The sequence below is a fragment of the Trichosurus vulpecula genome, chromosome 2 (genome assembly GCF_011100635.1).
Source record: "Trichosurus vulpecula isolate mTriVul1 chromosome 2, mTriVul1.pri, whole genome shotgun sequence".
NCBI classification, from domain to species: domain Eukaryota; kingdom Metazoa; phylum Chordata; class Mammalia; order Diprotodontia; family Phalangeridae; genus Trichosurus; species Trichosurus vulpecula.
In genome coordinates this window covers 266453744-266475811 of record NC_050574.1, presented here as the reverse complement: position 1 = coordinate 266475811, position 22068 = coordinate 266453744, and the positions used below count along the sequence as shown (strand labels likewise).

The 22068-nt window shown below is 39.0% G+C and overlaps 1 protein-coding gene across 1 annotated transcript in view; it reads left to right on the top strand.

Annotated features, from left to right (window-relative positions):
• The window catches only part of CRTAM (cytotoxic and regulatory T cell molecule), a 34556-nt gene extending 22509 nt beyond the window's left edge, over positions 1-12047 (top strand). The window contains exons 7-11 of the mRNA XM_036744054.1: positions 555-629; positions 2736-2813; positions 8817-8963; positions 9466-9552; positions 11914-12047. Of these exons, the coding sequence (XP_036599949.1) occupies positions 555-629; positions 2736-2813; positions 8817-8963; positions 9466-9552; positions 11914-12047 (521 nt within the window). The remainder of the gene's footprint in view (positions 1-554; positions 630-2735; positions 2814-8816; positions 8964-9465; positions 9553-11913) is intronic.
• Positions 12048-22068: the final 10021 nt, after the last annotated feature.

Sequence of the window (22068 nt, the reverse complement as noted above, 5' to 3'; positions counted from 1 at the left end):
AGCTCTCTAGCCACTGCGCCATTCTGCCTCTACAGGGGCAATCCTAAATACATACATTTACCTTATGACTGCAGGCAAGGTACTGCACGTGTTCATCTGGATTACCTGGTAGGTCAACAGATAAGCAAAAAATTGGATGCAAAGTAAAAATCAATCAATTAACAAACTTTTTTTTCTTTTCTTATGTTTTATTTTAAGTAATTTATTTTTAAAAATTTTTCCCCAGTTACACATAAAAACAATTTTCAACATTTTTAACCCTTGAGTTCTAAATTCAGTGAACATTTATTAAATGTCTATATGTGCCAGACACTGTGCTAAGTGCTAGGGATACAAAAAGAGGTAAAAGACAGTCTCTGTCCTCAAGGAGCTTACAATATAATGGGAGAGACAAAAACTAGTGCAAGTCCCTTAAATCATGTAGTTCTAATGCTTTTGTAAAATAAACAGACAAGAGTCAGACTTACTCTGGAATTTCTTCCAGAAACAATATGGAAAAAGTCAATCTCTGTATTTTTCAGATTTGGGTTTTTTTTTCCTTTTAATTCTAACAGGTCCAGATTCAGATTCAGATAGTATGGAAAACAGCACATTGTCCTTTCAGTCCTCTCACTATCCCACTGAACCTGGTAAGTCCTTAAATTGGTAGGCCTTAAAAAAGTAGGTTTTATTCCTGAGAAGTCTGCTCCAACTCTATTTTTTGTGTCTTTCTCATATTTAAACTTTTTTATCTTGATTGAAAAATTCCAATGCCTACCACATATGGCTCTAGAACTGTGATGTTCTGGAATATCTCTATTTTCATTATGTACTCCCAGCATAATGGACTCTAGGATGCTATAATTCCTTGTCAGTTCAATTCTCCTTTTTATTACTTAAAAACATGCAAAATTTGATGAGATATGAAAGCCAAATGTATTCAGCATTCAAAATCTCATTTTAAAGTTTGCAAAGCATTTACATAGCCAGATCGGTACTGCTTTTGAGGCAGGGTCCTCTATCTATTAAGCTACACCATGTATGATGCCATTCTATCTAGGTTTATTATTATAGATTTTAAATGATTCTCCTCTTTCCTTCCTTCCTTCCTTCCTTCCTTCCTTCCTTCCTTCCTTCCTTCCTTCCTTCCTTCCTTCCTTCCTTCCTTTTCTTCTTCTTCTCCTCCTCCTCCTCTTTCTCTTTCTCTTCCTTCTCCTATCATTCTGTAATTCTTCCATGATGAATACTGATTCTAACTAGTTACATTTTTGCCACAATTTACTTACTTCCCCTGGAAACCACACAGTGGCACTGTGCAACAATCTGTAATTTCTGACGCTGGATAGGCTGAACAAACTGCAGGTCCAGATGGTGTTAAAGATGACATCCTTACACAAAGAGATCGTATTTATTCAGGGGGGGAGCTGCTTGTTTTTAAAATATCACTTTCATCTAGCTAATACAGGAAAGTCTGTATAGATGTGTAAGCAAACATTAGGGCTGAAAGGTAAATTAGCTTATATTTCAGCACATTATTTAATTGGTTCATGCCTCTAGGTGTTGCAAATCCTCTATTTCCCATTCACAGAAGAGAAGAGGTTATTGCCTCACTGTCCTATTTTTGTCTGCTATAACACAACTACATGCTAAAAAAAATCCTACCTTAGCTATCCCTGGTTTAGGAAGTCAAGGTTAGTTTGCACATTTCTCCCAAAATATTTTGACCAGGAGTTGTCTATTTCAAAAAACAGAAGAGAGGCCTTATAGTGAAAGGACATCAAAATAGTTTTAGAAATGTCATTTATTTCATTTAAGCATAATTTAGTGGAACAAGAATTGGATTTGGATCCTGGTTCAGAGACAAAGGATCCGTGTGATTATTGGGAGCTAATTTAACCTCTGGAGGTAGGAATATTTATGTAAATAGAAACTTGAGAGCCACCACCTGAGGCAGTAAAACCTGAATTCAAGCCTTTGATGCATCCTGGCTATGTGGCCATGGGCAGGTCACTAAACCTCTCAATGCCCTAGAAAACTCTGTAAAACTATAAAACTCTCTAAAACTGTAAGTGACAAACAATTGCTGATGTTTCACTTTTTTCCTTACTAAAAATTCCCTATATCGATGGAGTCATAGACTGAGACCTTCCTTCTCCTCCTCAAAAAAAATTACCTACCTCACCAGACTGTGGTGAGAAATTTATTTCTTAAAATCCTTAATAATTATAAGAGGTTGTGTGGAGTAGGGCACATAGAGCTGGCCTTGAAACAGGGTTTAACTACTGCCTCTGAAACATACTGGCTGTGTGACCCTGGACAAATCACTTAACTTTTCAAGGTTCTTAAGTAACTCTTACAGTTCTTATTCTGTAGCCCATGAAGTTTTTTTTTGATGTTTTGATTATTTTTATTTCAATGTAGATGATTTCTTTTGTAATGTTATGTATTTTATTTTATGCATTTTAAAACGTTGTTCTGAGAAGGGGTCCATAGGCTTTACTAGATTTCCAAAAGTTTCCATGACACCAAAAAGGTATCTCTTATTTACTCAAAGACTGTAAGTAGCAGAGAAAGCATTGACCTGCATTGCAAAAGGGAGTTTCCTCATCTGAGAGTTCTCTATGCCAATGAAAATCATAAGACCAATCCCTATCCTGAGGTATCATAGAAATATGAGTTGTTCTCATGGCTATTAACTCCAAACTACTCTGGAATAGAAAATATGAAGCTAGCATACCTTCTTTTCTACTTAACAGTAATAGAAGAGTTCAGTTCTGTGGATATAAACACAACAGGACATGAACAAACTAGTCGGAAATCTGACTTCACCACTGGTAAGTTCATTTATCCCACTATGAATAGCCACTTGACATTTTAACCTCCTAATCGCCAAATTCAATGAATTTTTTTTTCCCAGTTCTCAATGTCTTTGACCTTTCAGCAATATTAGATACCAATGATCACCTCTTTCTTTTAATGTTATTTTATTCACAATTCAAACACCAAAAAGAGAATTTTTTTGGAAGAGGGAGGGCAGGGTAATTGGGGTTAAGTGACTTGCCCAAGGTCACACAGCTAGTAGATGTGTCAAGTGTCTGAGGCTGGATTTGAACTCAGGTCCTCCTGACTCCAGGGCCGGTGCTCTACTCACTGCACCACCTAGCTGCCCCGAAAAGAGAATTTTCAATGGAGAGAACAGAACACAAAAAGGGGATTCTATATGAAACCACAAATACCATTTCACACTTGCTTTTTAAAAAAAAAGCATGTCATTAATTCCATACATCACATTCAACGTTTTCCTTCTTGTCTGCTTTTCCTCTTCAACTTACTTTTGTTCTCTGCTGTGCATTTAAAAAAAATATTTCAATGGCCTTTTTCTTTGGCACCACAACTGCTAACCCTCTTCTTTCCAACCACCCTTCTCCCTATTAAAAATGAGAGCAAAAAGGGGGGAACAAACTTGTAAGAAATGAGCATAGCCAAACAAGATGAATCTACATGGTGGCCATAACCAAAAATGTATGCCATAGGGCAGGTAACGCGCTTGGTCAGTCATTACATTGATCAGAATCCTTACATCTTTCAAAATTGCTTTTCTTCATAATGTTACTGTTTATAAAATTTTTTCTAACTTTATTCTGTATCAGTTCATACTACTCAGAATTCTTTCATAGCATCTCTTTTATAATTTCTTATGGAATAATAGTGTATTACTTTATGTAATATAATGTAATATTCCTTTGTATGCATATGTCACAATTTGTTCAGTCATTCTCAATTGTCTAAGAGGCAATCTAAGGTATCTCCTTATATTCTAGTTCTTTTTCCCCCCTTTTAATTCCACCCTTCAATATGAATAAATTTGTTTTCCTTGTGGCTAGGTGGTACAGAGGACAGAGTGCTGGACCTGGAGTCAGGAAGACTCATCTCCATGAGTTCAAATCTGGCCTCAGATACTGCTTAGCTGCGTGACCCTGGGCAAGTCACTTAACCCTATTTGCCTCAGTGTCCTCATCTGTAAAATGAGCTGGAGAAGGAAATGGCAGACCATTCAGTATCTTTGCCAAGAAAACCACCACAACAAATTTCTTTCCCAACATTACCCTTCTTTTTAACCGCTTCCCCAACCCACTTGTTTACCTGTTGAGTTTGTTGTAAATTTATGCTAAATTCTTTGTGGTGTTCAATCCTCCTTTTTTGGTTCAGTTAAGAATGAGATTAATCTAGTGCCTGCTCCCCTACCCCTTCCTTCATGTTTGTATACTCTTCTTCTTACACATCCTACATATGAAAAATAGCAAATCCAACCCCTTCTTCCTCTTCTACATTAATGTTCCTTTTTATTCTCTGTTCTCTTTTCCCTCTTCAAAGTCTCAAAGCAGAACCATTTCTCCCCCAGGACCTCTGTTTTTCTTATTTAATTCCCTCAGTACCCTTTGAAGATATTAAAGCTTTGAAGGGATACTTGTTTCTTCTCCTCCCTTAGACTGTTAGCACTACATCATCATTTAGCTCCTTCCAAATGTTCAACTAAGTTTACCTTTCTAAAGATTCTCTTGACTCGTGTTAATATTTCAAAGTTCCTCCCTGGCTCTAGTGTTTTGATCAGGGATACTTAACAGTCATACATTACGTTAAAGATTCATTTTTTTTCCTTTTAGGATTATAATCAACTTTGTAGAATGTTAGTCCTGGTTATAAGCCTATCTCTTTTCTCTTTTGGAATATTATATTCTAAGATCTCCTCTAATTTATTGTAGAACTGTCAGGTCTTATATAATCTTGACAGTGGTTCCATGGTACTTGAACTGCTTCTTTCTGGATGCTTTCAATACTTTTCCTTTGACCTGGGAACTCTGGGTTTGGGTTATGACATTCCTGAGACTTTTCCTGTTGGGGTTTCTTTTAGGAGGTGATAGGTACATTCTTACTATTTTTACTTTCTCTTCTGGTTCTAATAAACTTGGGGAATTTTTATTTATGATTTCTTGAACTTTAGTGTCCAAGATTTTTAAATATCATTTTTAGGGAATCTAATGATTTTTAAATTCTCTCTCCTTGACTTTTTTCCCCCAGATCAGTCTTTTTTTTTATATCAGATAGCTTACATCTTTCATTTTCTCAATATTTTTAATTTTATTCTATTATTTCTTGCTGTCTCATGGAATTATTAATTTCATTTTGTTCTAGTCGAGTTTTTATGGGATCTATTTCTTAGATAAAATTTACTCCTTGCTCTTCTAAGCTATTTGTTCTCCTTCAGAGCTTTTGTTTAATTTTATCTTCTTTCATTTCTGCTAAGTATTTATATAATCCTTGTGAAAAATTCATTTTTTCCTATGAGTCCCTGCTTGTAATTGTTATGGAGTTACTCGTTCCTTTTTGGGATCTCTAGATCTACAAAAGAAATTTTTTAATACCAGTCCATGTTTTCTTTGGTGTATTCATCTTTCCAGCTTTACTTCCTGAATTGGGGTTTTGCACCAGACCAGGCTGCTTCCCTTGTGGCACTTTTGGGTGGGTTGGTTGGCCCTGTTTGGTTTTGCTATGAGTCTCCTAGATTCTTAAGTTGATCTCTTCTTGTGCTTAGGCCTCCCAGAATTTTTGAAGTTCAGAGTATTAGATCTTCAGGTCCTCTCAGGTATCTCACAGTATTAGGGTCCTTGGAGTCATTAGGCCTTGGCTGTTCTGATTGAAATGTTGTTGCTCTGGTTGCTGCTGTTCTCCAAGGTTTTCTTTCTTTCTTTCTTTCTTTCTTTCTTTCTTTCTTTCTTTCTTTCTTTCTTTCTTCCTTCCTTCCTTCCTTCCTTCCTTTTTTCTTTCCTTCTTTCTTTCTCTCTTTCTTTCTGTCTTTCTTTCTCAAGGGTTGAGGGTGAAAATCTTGGTTCTTGCTGCTTCCAGTCACAGAACCCTGAAGACTACATGTGGCTCTGGCTGGTGTCTTCCATTATCATAGGAAGCTGCAGGTTTATTTGCTTGGCTTTGCAGTTGGCCCCCTTTCCTATTGCCTCTGGGCTTCTCCCTGGCTTTTTAGGTTTTTTGAGTGCTTTGGCATTTCTGAGTTAGAATGTTACTTCCTATAGTTTCTTGTTGGATTTCTTAATCATTATTCAGTGAGATCTTCAGGTCCAGAGCAATTAGCCTGAAATTAATGTCTTATGGGACTTAGAGAGGCCTAAGGCCTCAAAAGGTCTCAAAAAACCCTTTTGTTGTTGCCTTGCCAGCTTCAGCTTATTCTGAGTTTTAGAACTCTTGGCATTATTTATGTAGACTATTTTATGGGTTTGATTTCATCTTTTGTTACCTGCTTTTGAATATATTTTAGTGTGTGATGTTAGGGGCCGAGTTAGAGCTGAGCCCTGTCCTCCTCGGACCTCCAGGCCCAGGGGCCTGCTGAGATAGACTCGGGGCTTTGGGATGTGGGTGGAGCCAGGAGGAGGGGTCTCGCCTTTGTTGCCTCCCTGGCAATTCCAGGTCTTTGCCCGGGCCTGCCTGACCACATGGAACTTCCGGCTCTCTGGGCTTGCCAGAGCACGTGGAGTTTCCGGTTCTTTGCCTGGACTGCCTGCCCGGGAAGAGAAGGGGAGGAGAGTAGGTGGAGTCGGGGCAGTCCTAGTTACCCAGGTGTATTAATTTTACCTGTCCTTCACCCATGTAACCAAGGAATGTACCTACGTCACTAAAGATATAAATGTGCTGCTTGCTGAAATAATAAACGGAGTCCTTCACCATCATTCGGCTCCCACCCCATACATTGTCCGCAAGATCAGGTCCTTTGCCTAGGCAAAGGCCTGGGACTTGGGGGGAGCCCCGAGCATAGTTACGAGGCTTCGGAAGCCTGTAACAGTGTATCTTCTAAAAACATAAGTTTATCGATGCATTCTCTGTGTATCCACAATATTCTCTTCTGATAACTCCTCCTATTCTTCTAAATCAGTATTGTTTCTCTTTGTGTCTTCTGAATATCATTCTTGAGAGCTTCCCATCCCTCCTAGGCTTGTTTTAGGATTTTTTTTCTGAACACTTTAAAATGTATTTTCTCTAAATCTAGGGAGCTCGTCAAATTATGTATAGCTTTTCTCTCCTTTATCACGAATTCTAAGATGGAGTGGTCACTTCGCTCTGAGGTTTCTGTCAGTTCTGCCCTAGCAAAAAGTGATTTCTTATTGATGGCAATCAGATCTGGAACAGAAGTTCCCTTCATTGGTTTCTTCATTTTTTGAAGAAAAACATTGTTGCTAAGGCAAGTCAAGAATTATTAACTCTCTTTTGAGAAGGAGGGGGGGGAGGAGAGAAGGAGAGAGGGAGAGAGGGGGAGAGAGAGAAAGAGAGAGAGAGAGAGAGAGAGAGAGAGAGAGAGAGATCATTATTCCTCAAGCACACCATTAGATGCACAGCTTCCATGCCTTTATTTACATCATCTCCCTCTATTTACAATGCCTTCAGACCCCCTCTCCACTCTATATCCTACTCTTCCTTTGAGGACCTGTTCAAATCCCAAGAAGCCTTCCCCAACTGCCTCAGATTTCAGTGATCACTCTCTTCTCTGAACTCATAGAAATCTAATCCCAGACTCTCAGTCATAGGGGACCTCAGAGACCTAAGTTCAACCTAAAGTGACACAAGAATTCCCTCTAAAGCATCACCAATAAGGGGATATCTTCTTTCTGAAAGACCTCTAGTGAGGGGTAGCCACTACATCCCAAAACAGCCTGTTCCACTTTGGGGTGGCTCTAATTGTTTGGAAACAACAAGCCAAACTCTGCCTCTTTGCAACTTCTCCCTTTAGTCCTAGTTGTGCCTTCTAGAGCCAAGCCTAATTCTGTTTTTTTCCCCGCAAACTAAACCTAGTAAAAAAAAAAATAATGCCAGCTGGCATTGCCCAAGTTTCCAAGGCAGGCTGAAGGTACTGTAGAGTCATGTGCTCAGTACATCCAATAGTAGAGTACAGAAGTCCCTCATGATTCGGCTTTGACTCCACCTGTCTCCCCTTTTATGGTGACTGCAAATGTCACCTGTCCCCACACTGTCACAGATCAATCTGGGAGCTATTCATATTATTATTGTTACTTATTTGGGATTCAGCATTCACCACCTTATATTGTTATTTATCTGTTTATGTTTGTGTACTTGTGAGGCCCTAAAGAGCAGAGACAATGTCTCATGCCTCATTGCATCTGTACCGCCTACCTCAGTGCCCTATATGTACTAAGCACATGTTTGGTTTAGATGATCATGATGATATTGAGAAAAATGTCCTCATTTTTTAAGCTCTGCGTGTGCGTAGAAAACAATATCGTGCCCTCTCTTGAGGTTCTCCCTCGAATCTTTTTTCCAAGTTCCCTAATCAGTTATGCTGCCACGTTAAAAGAGACACTCTCAGTGGTTGAAGAATTTTGAGGGGAAAAAAAGCTAGCAGTTATACAAGGTGTCCCCAAAGTCCTAGGAGAGTAGAGTTTTACACTATTGAAGTTTGAGGCATAAGACATAGTCTCTGCTCTTTATATCCTCATGTTGCCCACATATTAATAAATAAATAGCCACATAAGGTGGTGTGTGTCAAATACTTAATAAGTAATAATAATACTATTAAATCTCACAATTGCACTAAGACTTTTGGGACACCTTGTATATATTGTTTTATGTGCATTGTCATATTTGAGCCTTACAACAGCCTTATGAGGTAGGAACTACAGGTACCATAATTACCATTTTATGGGTGGGGAAACTGAGGTTCAGGGACACCAAGTGTCCATGGTCACACAGCTAGTTAAGTGTCAGATATAAGACTCAGATGGTGTGAAGCATCAAAGCTGCTCTATTTTTTCTTGTAGAAGCAAATCCAAGCTCTGTAGAACTCACAAAGAAGAAACATGGCATTCTGTTGCTCACTCTTGTGTCCTTCCTCATTTTGGTCCTCTTCATTATAGTGCAACTCTTTATAATGAAGCTACGGAAAGCACATGTGACATGGAAGAAAGGTAAGTTTTGAAACAATATAGCAGCGTTTATATTATGCCCATTATGTCAAAGTGACAGGAAGGAAAGGTAAATATTTCATTTTGTTAGTTGTTTGCCTATACAGTATTCTGGAGGTCTTGGCCAAGTTGAAAGCCATTAAAGCTTAAAACTGCACCAAGACTTTTGGGACACTGCCTATAGAGATCACACAATCCTGGTGACTCTACATCTCTGACCCTCTCTGGGCCTTAATTTCCTTCTCAATAAAATAGGAAAAATACCTCACTAACTTATAGCATTGTTGAAGAAAGCATTTGGTGAACCTTAAAATGGTATGTAAATATGACCTATTATTTATACTAACATATTGGTTGAAGCTACTTATTCCATATAGTTACATGATGAAATAAGGGGAATAATACGTCTTTTGTACAACTGTATACGTTCGTGGGAAATTCTAACTCAAAGCGCACATCTGTGTAATCCCTAGCAAATACTAATTTACTTTTCTTATATACGCAGAAAACGACGTTTCAGAATTGACACTCGAAAGTTACAGATCTAGGTCAAATAACGATGACACGTCATCCCAAGAGAAGAACGGTCAAAGTAAGTTCATTCTAAGGGACCATAAAGAGTTAAACAATGAGGTTTCTTCATTTTCATCATCTCCTTAATAGTCATTGCTATTTCGCTGCCGTCTTCTACTACAATTTAGGGTTGATATGCCCTTACAGAGCTATATTCTGGTCATAAACCCCATACTAACAAGTCAGTGATATTAACTGCGTGAGGCCCACTTTAGATACATAGGGGTAACATTCACAAAAATGAGGTTCTAAGAATGAACTTTTCGCACAAGACTGTGAATTTACATGGAAATTTCTCTGATCTCTGAATACATTATAAAGAAATTAGGATGACGTATCTAAAAGGAAAGACTCTGTATGGTACAGTGTAAGGAGGTCTGGATTTGGAGTCAGAGGACCTTGACTTTGGCCTTTAAAGCCTTCCATAACCTGACTCCTCCCTACTTTTCTAGTCCCCTTATATCTTATTCCCTCTCCACATACTCTGCCTCCTTACTATTTTTCAAACAAGACACTCCATCTGCCCACTCTGTGGATTTTCAATGACTGCCTCCCACACCTGGAATTCTTTCCCTCTTCATCTCAGTCTCCTGGCACTCCTGGCTTCCTTCAAGTCTCAGCTAAAATTCCACTTTCTGAAAAAAAAAAACCCTTTCCAGGATTATCTTCAAGTTATCCTATACATATGTTGTATATACATGGTTGTTTGCATGTTGTCTGTCCCATTACACTATTAGCACCTTAAGGGTAGGAATTGTTCTTGCTTTTCAATGGTTTTTTTTGGCAGGGCAATTAGGGTTAAGTGACTTGCCCAAGGTCACACAGCTAGTACAAGTCTCAAGTATCTGAGGCCAGATTTGAACTCAGGTCCTCCTGCCTCCAGGGCCGGTGCTCTACTCACTGCGCCACCTAGCTGCCCCTTGTTCTTACCTTTCTTTGCAGCGTAGGAAGCATATAGTAAGCACTTAGCATAGTAAATGCTCAATAAATGCTAGCTGACTGACTGACCTGGTTTCAAACATCATCTCTCACTTACTACCTGTATGACACTTAGCCTTGCTGGGTCTCAGTTTCCTCACTTATAAAATGAGGACTGTGGACTAGATGGCCTCTAAGGCACTTTCTAGCTCTGAATCTTATTGTAGCCTATCCTATTATAACCTATTATGTAGCCTATCCTATCGATCATATTGTAAGCCAGGTATCTCCGAGATATAGAGAAATGCACGAGGGAACATACAGTTCTGCGGGTGACCCGACGTTCCTAATATGCCTTCATAAAATGTTAACGATCCTAATAAATAATTACACAGAAAATTCCTTAAACAATTCTTTCCTAGAAGTGAATTATGCAAATAATCCTGTTACCATTGTTCCCTCTCTCTTTCTGGTAAAAATTGGGTAGCCAAAAACATAAGATCTTTGGTGTAAAGACAGGAAGCGTGATGTAGGTGAAAGAATGCCGAAGAGGAAATTTAGAACACCCGGGTTCGACTTCTGACTCCGCCATTACCTCACTCACCTGAGCCTCAGTATCATCTGTAGGTGATCTCGTAGGCCCTTTCCCTACTCTGATATTCTATAATTCTCTGATCTCACTAACTTTTATTTCAATGATGTAAATTAGTTTGTAGCTATCGATGCCTACAGGAAATGCAATAGTCTGGCTCTCTTTTCTATTGCATTTGAATGAGGTTCTCCTGGGAATTTTGGCTTGTGGGTGATAGATGCCTATTTTTGTCCGGCCTAATGCTGTGAGAAACAATATCAAAGAATGAGTGCACTTGAAGGCATAAATGAGTTGAATGGATGAAAACCTGAGAGGTGGGAGAAAATGCCCGCAGCCTATTGTAGATTTTGTGTCATGCTTATTAATATTACATATTATGTATGCAAAACAACAAAAACTGGAGTTCTCAACCTAGGGTCTGTGAACTTTAAAAAAAAGTGATAATCGTATTTCGATAAAATTAGTTTCCTTTGTAATCTTATGCATTTTATTTTATGCATTTTAAAACATTATTCTGAGGAGAGATCCATTGGCTTCATTAGACTGCCAAAGGGGTCTATGACACAAAAAAATGTTAAAAACCTCTGAATTAAAATAATCAGTTGAATAATTTCTACCAGTAAATTTTAATTTTAATCTTTAAATCCCTTAACATATTAGCCTGCAAATATCAACTATTTACAACAGGGCCTCTTGCATCTATATAAATGAACAAGGAGGCATTTGTTGCCCCCAAATATCAGTTGAACTACAGATAATAGAAACTTTTGTTGTTTTTATATCTTACAGTCATTTAGGGGATGTGGACTTAAAGGGAGGATTTTTTTTTTAATTAAAACAAATTTTCCCCGCTTATTATGTTTCTTCCAGGTTTCAGTCAAAAGTATGGTATGAAATATATTATAACATCATATATGGAAAGAAAATCCAAGAACCCAAAAGAAAATATACAGGATTCTACAGTGAAGCAAGGACAGAGTCATCTACCAGAAACTATTGTATAATGCTTGATACCATGTTAAAAATATCACAACAGAGTAACTCAGGGTATCATAACTGACTTTAAAAAGAAAATGAGCCAGAGCATATCCAAAGAACCAAAGAGCTCATTTTGACCTCAGTGGAACAGACCGTACAGGACATTAATACTGCTGTTCTCAAGCAGTGCAGTGTAAGCAGTATCCCATTAAGACAATCTGACCAGAGTCAGAGCAGCAAACTATGGATATAAATGGGGTTTTTGTTTACCTACTTCTATGCCAAACACTACTTCAGAGCAAGAGGATTCTACTGAGCTTGTGGATCAAGGTCAAGGTGACCAGCTGACTTAGATGAAAAGCAAAATTTTTCAGATTACAAGTTTGGACAACTTTTTTGTTGTTGTTGGGGATTTTTAAAATTTTTTTTCAATTCTTTAACACTTTTATTTAAAGTTTTGAATTCCAAATTCTGTCCCTTGCTCCTTCCCTTCACTCTTCCCTGTGATGGTAAACAATTAGATATAGGTTATACATGAGCAATTATGTAAAACATTTCCATATTAGTCATTTTGTACAAGAAGAGTCAAATAAAAGAAAAAATCAAAGTGAAAAATAGCATGCTTCAGTCTGTATTCAAACAATATTAGTTCTTTCTCTGGAGGTGGATAGTATGCTTCATCATTAGTCCTTCAGGATTGTCTTGGATAATCATATTGCTGAGAATAGCTAAGTCACTCACAATTCTTTATTGAACAATGTTGCTGTTGCTGTGCACAATGTTCTCCTGGTTCTGTTCACTTCACTATACATCAACTCATATAAGTCTTTCCAGGTTTTTTGTGAAATCTTCTTGCTTGGGTTTGGACAACATTGAAAGTGCACATCTTCCCTTAGGGAGAGTAGAATTATAAAACCACCTGATTTGGGCCAGATGGAAAAGTAAAAAGGGGAAATTCCAAAATAGTCTCAGGATAAAAGAAACATGGGATAAAAAGAGGCTATCTCCAGTCTCCAGGCAGGTCACGCTTAAAGACAGACTCCGAAAAGTGAACAAATTTCATGTGGAAGGTGTACATATTAATACCTGGGACTCCTGGGCAACATTTTCTTGATACTACCCTCTTCTTCCCTGGATATGTGAAGGTGATGGTGGGCCTTTGACAAATAACATGCTGCTCTGGTGCACACAATTTTAAATCACCGATGCCTTGAACACATTTACAAAAATTAAGGTGTGTTCACTTTATTCATTGTTGTATGCATGTAACATGCATCCCCCTCATCCCTATTGTACTGCCATGCTGGGTCCTCAGAGAAAGACTATTCCTATTCCCCTTAGAGTCTATGGGCCCAGGATGCAATGGGAAACCTCGGCCCTTTTAAGCTATGTAAATAGTGCCTATTTCTCTTTTGGCCAGAAACCCTGAGGGTCTTCCCCTTCCAGTTTGATATTTTTTCTATTAAAGGGTGCCATCCCTTGACTCAATTCTTAAAGAGGTCTATTCACTGAATGGGCATTGCCTCAAAGTGAGAACTTTGAAAAGACCTTAGCTTAAAAGGGCCAAGATCTCCCACTGCATCCAGGGCCATCTCCAGTCATCCTGATCTATATCTGGCCACTGGACCCAGATGGCTCTGGAGGACAAAGTGAGGCTGGTAACTTTGCGCAGCCCTCCCTCCCTTAAATCAAAGTCAATTGCAAGCCACGTCATCATCTCCCTGATGTCATGGTCCCCTTTGAGAATGAAGGACAAACCACACAAGAGTTTATGGGAAGCCCTGAAGAGTTGGGGCGGGGGGGGGGCGCTGGTTTCTAATGCTTCAGATCATGAGCCTCCACCATTGTGCTTTCCCCTACGATTATCAGTTCATACTAATTAGTCAGACCCTCTTAATTGGCTTTTAGAAAGTAAGAACAGGTGGTACAAAGCATCCCTCTAAAAGTCTATGACATCCTCTCAAGTAAGTAAACACAAAGCCCAGGGTAAATTAGGCTCAAACTTAGAGAGGACATGCAGGAAGAGAGGTAACTCATAGCTCTTGGAAGTGCTTTTTCTGCAGTCCTCAAGTCATTTCTTTTAGATATAGTTTTGCTTTCCTTCTGGGATCTTTGTAGAATCCTGAGGTTGCACTTCCTTGGGATTTCCAGTTTGTCCTCAGTTCCCAATGAAGATACTGCATCAGCTTTTCCAGGGCACTACTTGTAATCAGAAGCTGACGAGAATGTCCCAATCCTCTAGTCCTCCAAAGTTAACGAGGCTGTTATAAAGCCTAGTAGGGAGAAAGGAAACTGAGGCAAAAACTGAGGTTTCCTCTCCCCACTCCCCTACCCCTACCTATGACTCCTTCTCAGCGGATTGGCTGGAACTACTCTTTTCAATCTCTTCACTCACATACTTCCAACAAACTTTATGGTTTTATAGACAAAATCAAGTCTTTCAGACAACCCAACCAGGTTTCCTAGGGAGGGACCTTGCCTTGTTCATGATCAACAAATTATTAAGATGTGCTCTCACTTAATAAATGTGTCAACTAAACAAAATAAGATTATTTTATTCCAGCCTTACACTTTAAAATGGTTATCATTTCAATTCATATCAATTCATGTTTAATAAAGAGAAGAATATGAGGTTTTTTCTTAATGATTTTGCTTCAAATTGTGCTACCTACTCTGTGCTTTACTCTCTCCTTTTTCAGGGCTTATTTAAGATCAATCAATTTCTGCCATTTATGTGATGCCATATTTCCAATGTGACAGCTTTCTGATTGTGTAGAGCTGAATAAACTGAATCTAAAATAAAACCTTTTTTCACTTGAGGGACCTGGGGATCTGATACTTTTAAGGGGTTAGCTTTGGCTACTGGCTAGATTTCCATGAGAGTTTTAAAGTATAGGAACAGCAAGATCAAGCTTGCTTTTTGTTGTAGCTTACACATTTATGTGAGATATCTCAAGCCATTTGGTGTTCCAAAAGTAGTATATAGTGGAGAACCACTTTTCCCTCAGAGGTGGCTGCCATTTAATGTCCAACGAACATCCTGCCTGTGTGTAGTAGTGAGCTCTCTTTCACCAAGTTGAAAAGCCCAGAGCAATGTTTCACAACATTAATCTCATGGTATTATTTTTTAATCTTACATCTTTTTGTACATTTCCCAATATATCTTTCCACCCTCTTCTATCCAGGGAGACATCCTTTGTAACAGTGATTTTTTTCAGAAGAGGAAAAATAAGTAGCAAAAATGATCAACATACCAACTATATTTGATAGAATATGTGATAATCCACACCCATAGTACTGCCCTTCAGAAAGGAAAGAATGGAGGCACATTTTCTTCTCCTGGGCCAAGTTGGTCATTAAAACAATACAAAGCTCAACATTGTTTTTTTGTTCTTTTTGTATATATTACCATAGGATTCATGTTTTTTCTTGGCTTTACAAATCTTCCCATTTTTTCTGAGTCCTTCATATTCATTGTTTCTAACAACACAAAAATGGTTCATGTCATTTGTATACCATAATTTGTTTAGCCATTCCCCAGTGGATGAGCAGACACTTTGTGTCCAGCTCTCTCCTAACACAAAAAGCATTGCCATAAATGTTTGGTACATTTGAGAACTTTCTGTCTTTTTTGGACCTTCTTGAGATATATGTATAGAAGTAGGATCTCTGAGACCAAGAGACACTTTAGTCACTTTAAAAAAACATAATTATAAATTTATTAGACTAATTCCAGAATGGTTGGACCAAATTATAGCTCCAGGAATGGTGTTTTAACATGCCTGCCTTCACTCAACCCCTCCATATTGACTATTCTCGTCTTTTGTTTTCTTTGCCAACTTGCTAGTTGTAAGGTGAAAACTCCAAGATGCTTTGATTTGTACTACAGTGATTTGGAACAATCTTTCATATGGTTGCTCCTCATTTACAATTCTGCACTTTTCTATTGTGGAAAATATCATGACCTCTTTTTTTTCCTGCATAATACTTTGTGCAGTACCATGGACAGCATCCTTGGATATGATTTTTCTGTTGGGCAAACCAAAAATCCCCAAAAGATAATCGTGCAGCCAGCTTCACTTTAATAATGGACCAGATACTAACACTGCAAAATGAAATTTTGAGGAGCCATTTTCTCTATTGCCTGGAATCAGTATCTAAATCATTTTGCATAAATATCTGTTCTAGTCTTAGTTTTCTAGGGAAGATTTCCTATCCTTTCTCAATAATCTATTCTATTACTTAGCAACCTTCAGTCATAAAGTTCTCCCTTATACTTAGCTAAAATCCTTGACAATGGATTAAAAATTTCTCTTGCTCAGAGAATATGGAACTTGTGAACAACTAATGAGCAATCTTCAACTAACAATTTTTCACAGATGTAAATATGATAAACAAATGATCCTTCAACTTTCTCTTCTCTGAAACAAATCAAAGCCATATTTCTTATTTACTTCTTATTTTCCCCCAAATTATCTAAAGCAATATATGCTAAAGTCATGAGGCTCTAAGTATTAACGATATAGTCCACTATCACACTAGAATGTCAAGAAAGAAAATTATATGACCCAACATACTGAGCATACATCATGTTTAGTCTACACACAACTAAGTACCAGATGAAGAAGATGGTTTGAACTGCTGTTCACTAATGGGTCCACTAATTTAAGCCAACAACATAATCTCCTATTACATCTCCTGGTTGAAATCATAGTAATTTACTATATTTATAATGGCGTTTTGATCTAGATGAAATGTAATTCTATTTTTACAATGCTGCACCTTCTAAGAGAAGGAGCCCTCTCCCTTCCTGAAATGCATTCATGTGCAAATTTGTCATCTGTGGTCATTACAGTAGTAGACCTGTTGATGTGTGTTGGTTTTTCCTTCCTCTCTTTGCTTTTTACCAAACTTTGAGGGGACAGAAAAATAAAGCAGTAAAAGCATCTTATATCCCCAAATGCCTTAATATCTTAAAAACCTACTCAAATGAGCATGAAAATCTAATTCTAGGGGTGGCATATGGGGGATGCCATATGGGCATTTGTGGAGAAAATGCTACTTACCAGATGTTCTCTAGGTCTATGAGTAGTAGTTTATTAACAGCTAAAAACAAGAATTTCATCCAAAATTAACTATTAAAATATACACACACCCCTCCCAAAATTGGTCCCTTTAGAAAAAAAAATACCATATTCAACTTCTGCCAACCTTTTGGAGAAAGCTACTTGGTTTCATTTATTCAATCCCAAATATATACTTGTCTTTAAAGAAATACTCCAGATTGGCACCAAATGATTAATTAAAAAGTTTCAGACATAGTCATCAAATCAATTCTGAATATACCTAACTACACTATCATCTAGTCCATATCTCACCACAGGGGTATATAGGATGTTCAGGGAGGACTAGCACCTCTGGTCTGAGGCCTGCCGAGCCTTCACCTGGCATAGTACATTTGATGTGAGAAGATCAGAGAAAACATTGCATTGCACTACACAATTTCCTAAATGCAATTTAATCCATTCTCTTTCTCTTCACTTCTCCCTCAATTTATTGTTCCTGTGCAGGATATACCTATATACTGATGTAATAAATTAGTGAGATGTCTGACAACAATATATCATGGTTATGCCAATAACAAATTTTTAGCCTTTTAGTTTTTCCTGTATGGATTATCCAGCTGATCTCTACTGAGCAGTCATGAATCTCACTGAGTAGGGTGTATTGGGATAGGGTCCGGGCCTGTGATTTTATTTGTATAACCAGAGAAATGGTGTCAAATTCAAATAGAAATGGAGGCCACTAATCCACATAAGAATCTCTGCTGAGTGTATATTGGCTTGTTTTAAAATGTAGCATTATCCATATTTATTGGATTTTTAAATTTTATTTTGTTAAGTATCTCCCAATTACATTTTGATCTAGTTCAGCCTGCACCCTAGAGTATTGCAGGTGCCACTCATAGACCATGTTTGACACCTCCGATATAGGGGATTCTCAGGGAAGAAAACCCCCTCTCAAAACGTAGGTCAGCATCTTCTTTTACAAGTTATAAAGAGTTGCCTGGAGCACTAAATAGGTGAGTGAGTGCTTAGGGTCACATACAAAGATGGGATTTAAACCCAGATATTCCTGGCTTCAAGGACAGCTTTCCCTCCATTCTGCCATGCTATCTCTCATTCATTAAGAAGGCCCTCTAATACTCTCGGGCCCTGAGGCAATCATTAGAATGTCATACATAAGCAAGAGTGCCTGGAGGACTTCAACATCTATAGATAATCCTCTTTCATTTGAATTCTGGACATGATTTTTGTCATGAGAATGACAAGCACCTTTCATAACCCTTTCTTTCCTTATCTTATGTTTTAGTCAATAATAATATGGAGTGGGTTGATTAAATAATTGTTTCATCAGAACCTATTCCCTACCCTTACAATGACCTCTAGGTCTTCCATTCCCTAGGGCTCTTCCATGATCTGGCTTTACTTTCCTCTTTTCCTAGCCTTGACCTTATAGTTATCCAGTTCAGCTATATACTGTACTCGATATGCAAATCCCCTTCTTCCTTCTCTTATTGACACCACTGACATCCCAATTTTGGATTATCCCCACCATCTGTTTTCTCTGATCTTACATCAAAGCTGGAGGAAGTCACCATGATGACTAGGTTCACCACAAATTTGTTATTTAATATTAACTGCATCTTCATTACATCAAGACAATCCTTTTACTCTTCCCTAATTGTCTCTGTATTAAACTTCCCATGACTATTCCAAACCTTTTCTTCTCTTCTCAAGCCTCCCACTATATTCCCTTCTGCCTCCCTCCCCTTAAAAGACCTTGGCTCATATTTTACTGAGAAAATAGATTACTTGCCCTGAGCTCCCCAGTTTCTTCTATTCTACATCTCCAATCCTTTCTTTTGCTCCACTCTCCAATGAAAAGAAGGCCAAACCTTACACTTATGTCCTTCATCCCTTCCTATTCTATCTTCTCTGGAAGTATGTCCTTCCAATTAAATGATCTCTCCTCCCTAATTTTCAAATGCTCCCTATCTACTGACCACTTTTACTTTTGTCTACAAATATACTCAAGACCTTCTCCATCCTTAAAAATTAATTTGATCCCTATTATCCCCTCCACCTATTGTCCTATAATCACTCTTTCCTTTCAAAGTAAAATTTTTTTAAAAGCTTCTTCCACTCATTCTCTCCACTTCCCCTCCTTTCCTCTCTTTTCTCAACCTCAACAACTCAAACCTTTCCCCAACCTCAACATTCAACAGAAACTGCTCTGCAAATTCACCAATGATCTCTTAATCACCAAATCCAATGACCTCTTCTCAGTCCTCATCTTTTTTGATCGCTCTGAAACACTTGATTCTGTTGACAACTCTCTCCCCTCTGTATTTTCATGACAGTACTCTCTCCTAGTTTTCTTCCTACTTGTGGCAGCTTTTCTGAAGTCTCCTTCACTGGATCATTATCCGTGCATTGCCCTCTAACTGTGAAGTGCACCCCAAGACTCTGTCTTGACCTTCTCTTCTCTTTATACTCTTTCAATGATCTCATGAGCTCCCATGGGTTCAATTATAATCTCTTTGCAGATGTTTCCCAGATCTTTATTTCCACCCTTAGTCTCTCTCCTGGGCTCCAGTACCACATCACCAACTACCTTTTAAATATTTCAAATTAGATTTCCTATATGAATCTTAAAAACTTAACATATCTATAATATTACTTATCTTTCTCCCTAAACCTTCCTTTCATCCTCACTTCCCTATTTATATTGAGAGTACAACAATTTTTCCAGGCACATCTTAAGAGTCATTCTCAACTCTGCACTCACACAAATTCCCATATATAACTAGTTGCCAAGTTTTGTCAATTTACCTCCACATCTGTCATATTTGTCCCCCTCTTCAATCCATTCCAGGACCTTATCACTTCTCATCTGAACTAGTGCACTAGATGCTAATTACTCTCCTTCCCACCTTTCAGGAGCTTTCCCTGCTCCTATCTCTCTTCCACCAAACTGCTATTTTGATATCCCAAGCAAAGCTATGATCAGGTTACTCCCCTGCTCAAGAACCTCCAAGGGTTCTCTCTTGCCATGGTGAGGTTCTATTCTATAAGGCAATAGAAACATCTTAATTTGGTCTGTTGTCAGAGAAATGACTTAGAGAAAACAGTACCTGGGATTAGCTCTATAAATGACCTTAACATGTGGAGATACAGAATCTTTGACCATTTTAGCATCTGAGTGAATGACTTCTGAGTCTTGAAGGCAAGGAAACCAATAAGGTCATTCCAGAGACATGGGTATGTTTGTATGTAGCAGGAAAAATGCTAGTAGATTGGAAGCATGAAGACGCACCATGGAATGGCAGCGCCAAGGATTATGATCTTTCAAGGAATGCAAGCTATGGACTCTACAAAAATATGGACCCTTGAAACCTACTAGCAAAGAGGTACCTAAGGGGTAACTTCATGAGGACTCTACACAAGGAGAAAAGCAACCAAGGGCTTTGTCACATATGTTCTCTACACATGTACTTCACTACCATTTACTGCAAGTTTGAGCCCACTCTTCCCAAGAACCTTGTGTGTGCGCTGGGGGAGGGGGAGAATTTGCTCCCAGGTTTGAGTAGGAGAGAGGATCATTTTTTTGTAACCACTGTCTTTGCTTTACTTGTTTAAGAAATATCCTTTCTAAAAAGCTAATTAAATCTGGCTGATAATGAAATGAGAAGCATACCAGTGGAGGTCTATATTCAAAAGTTTATAAAACCCCAGACCCTCTGGGTTATTCCTAGATGTGAGTTCCTTGAGGGCAGGGACTGTCTATTTAAATCCCAATTAAAATCCCACCTTCATGGGAGGTCTGCTCCCTCTTAATTCCGGTGCTTTCCCTTTTATTTTTTCCTATTAATCCTATATATATCTTGATATACATATATGTGTGTGTGTAGTGTGTATGTATACACATATGCATACATATATATGAATATATGTTTGCATGACGTCTCCCCCCATGAGATTGCAAGTTCCTTAAAGGCAAGGATGTCTTTTGGCTCTTTTTGTATCCCCAAAGCTTAGCACAGTGCCTGGTACACAGTAGGCGCTTAATACGTCTGTTTGATTGTGTTTGTATCTCCAGCGCGTAGCACGGGGCTTGGCACGTTAAGGAAACAAACCCTTGTTTACGTGCTGGTTGGCCCACTGAGGGTAGCAGCAGTAGCTTCTCTCTGGGGACCCAGCTGGTCACTGGGAGTGGGAATTGAGAAAGTGTGAAGAGGGGGGTGCCACCCTTGTATTATCAAGCTTGATGCCCACCACAAACCTGCAGGAGTAGCTGCTTTTGCTGTCTCCGTTTTACATGTGAGATAATCCAGGTGGGGAGATATTCAGAGCCACACCGCTAGTCAAACTTCTGGGGCAGGCTAGCTGCCGCCTCCAAGTCCAGGGTACTGTCCAGGGTCCCCCTTCTTATGAGGTCAGTCTCTCCCTCTCTGGCTACTTCCTGTCCGACCCTTCCATTCCCTCCAGCTCCAACTCTCCCAAACCCCAAGGAGCATCGGGGCGTGCTGACACCTATTTGGAAGAACCGATTTCGGGGTGAGCATTTACACCTGGGAAACCGGCAAGTGTCACAAATCCGGGCTCCATTTGTTTATTTCAAATGATGGAGAAAAATGATTGAAAGTACGTTGCCTAAGCATTTCCTCCCCCGCCCCACGGGGCTGGCAAACGTTAACCCAACACCTCCGGGCATAGATGTCGGGCAGAGACAAACCTCCCCGCCCCCCGCGGAGCGAGGGAGAGGGCGCTACCATGGAAGACCTCAGGGGAGGCCCCTGACCTATACCCACACTGGCGCTGCGTGGAGCAGGAAAGACCCGCGGTTAAGCGATGAGAGTGCTTCCAACTCCATCGCAATTTCGTCTTTTTGGCGCCGTCCCGCCGCCTTTCTCTTAATGCCCCCCTGACCTCAGTCCCCCTTCAGAGATGCCGCGAATGGTCTCGTCCGGACGCCCCAGCTGGG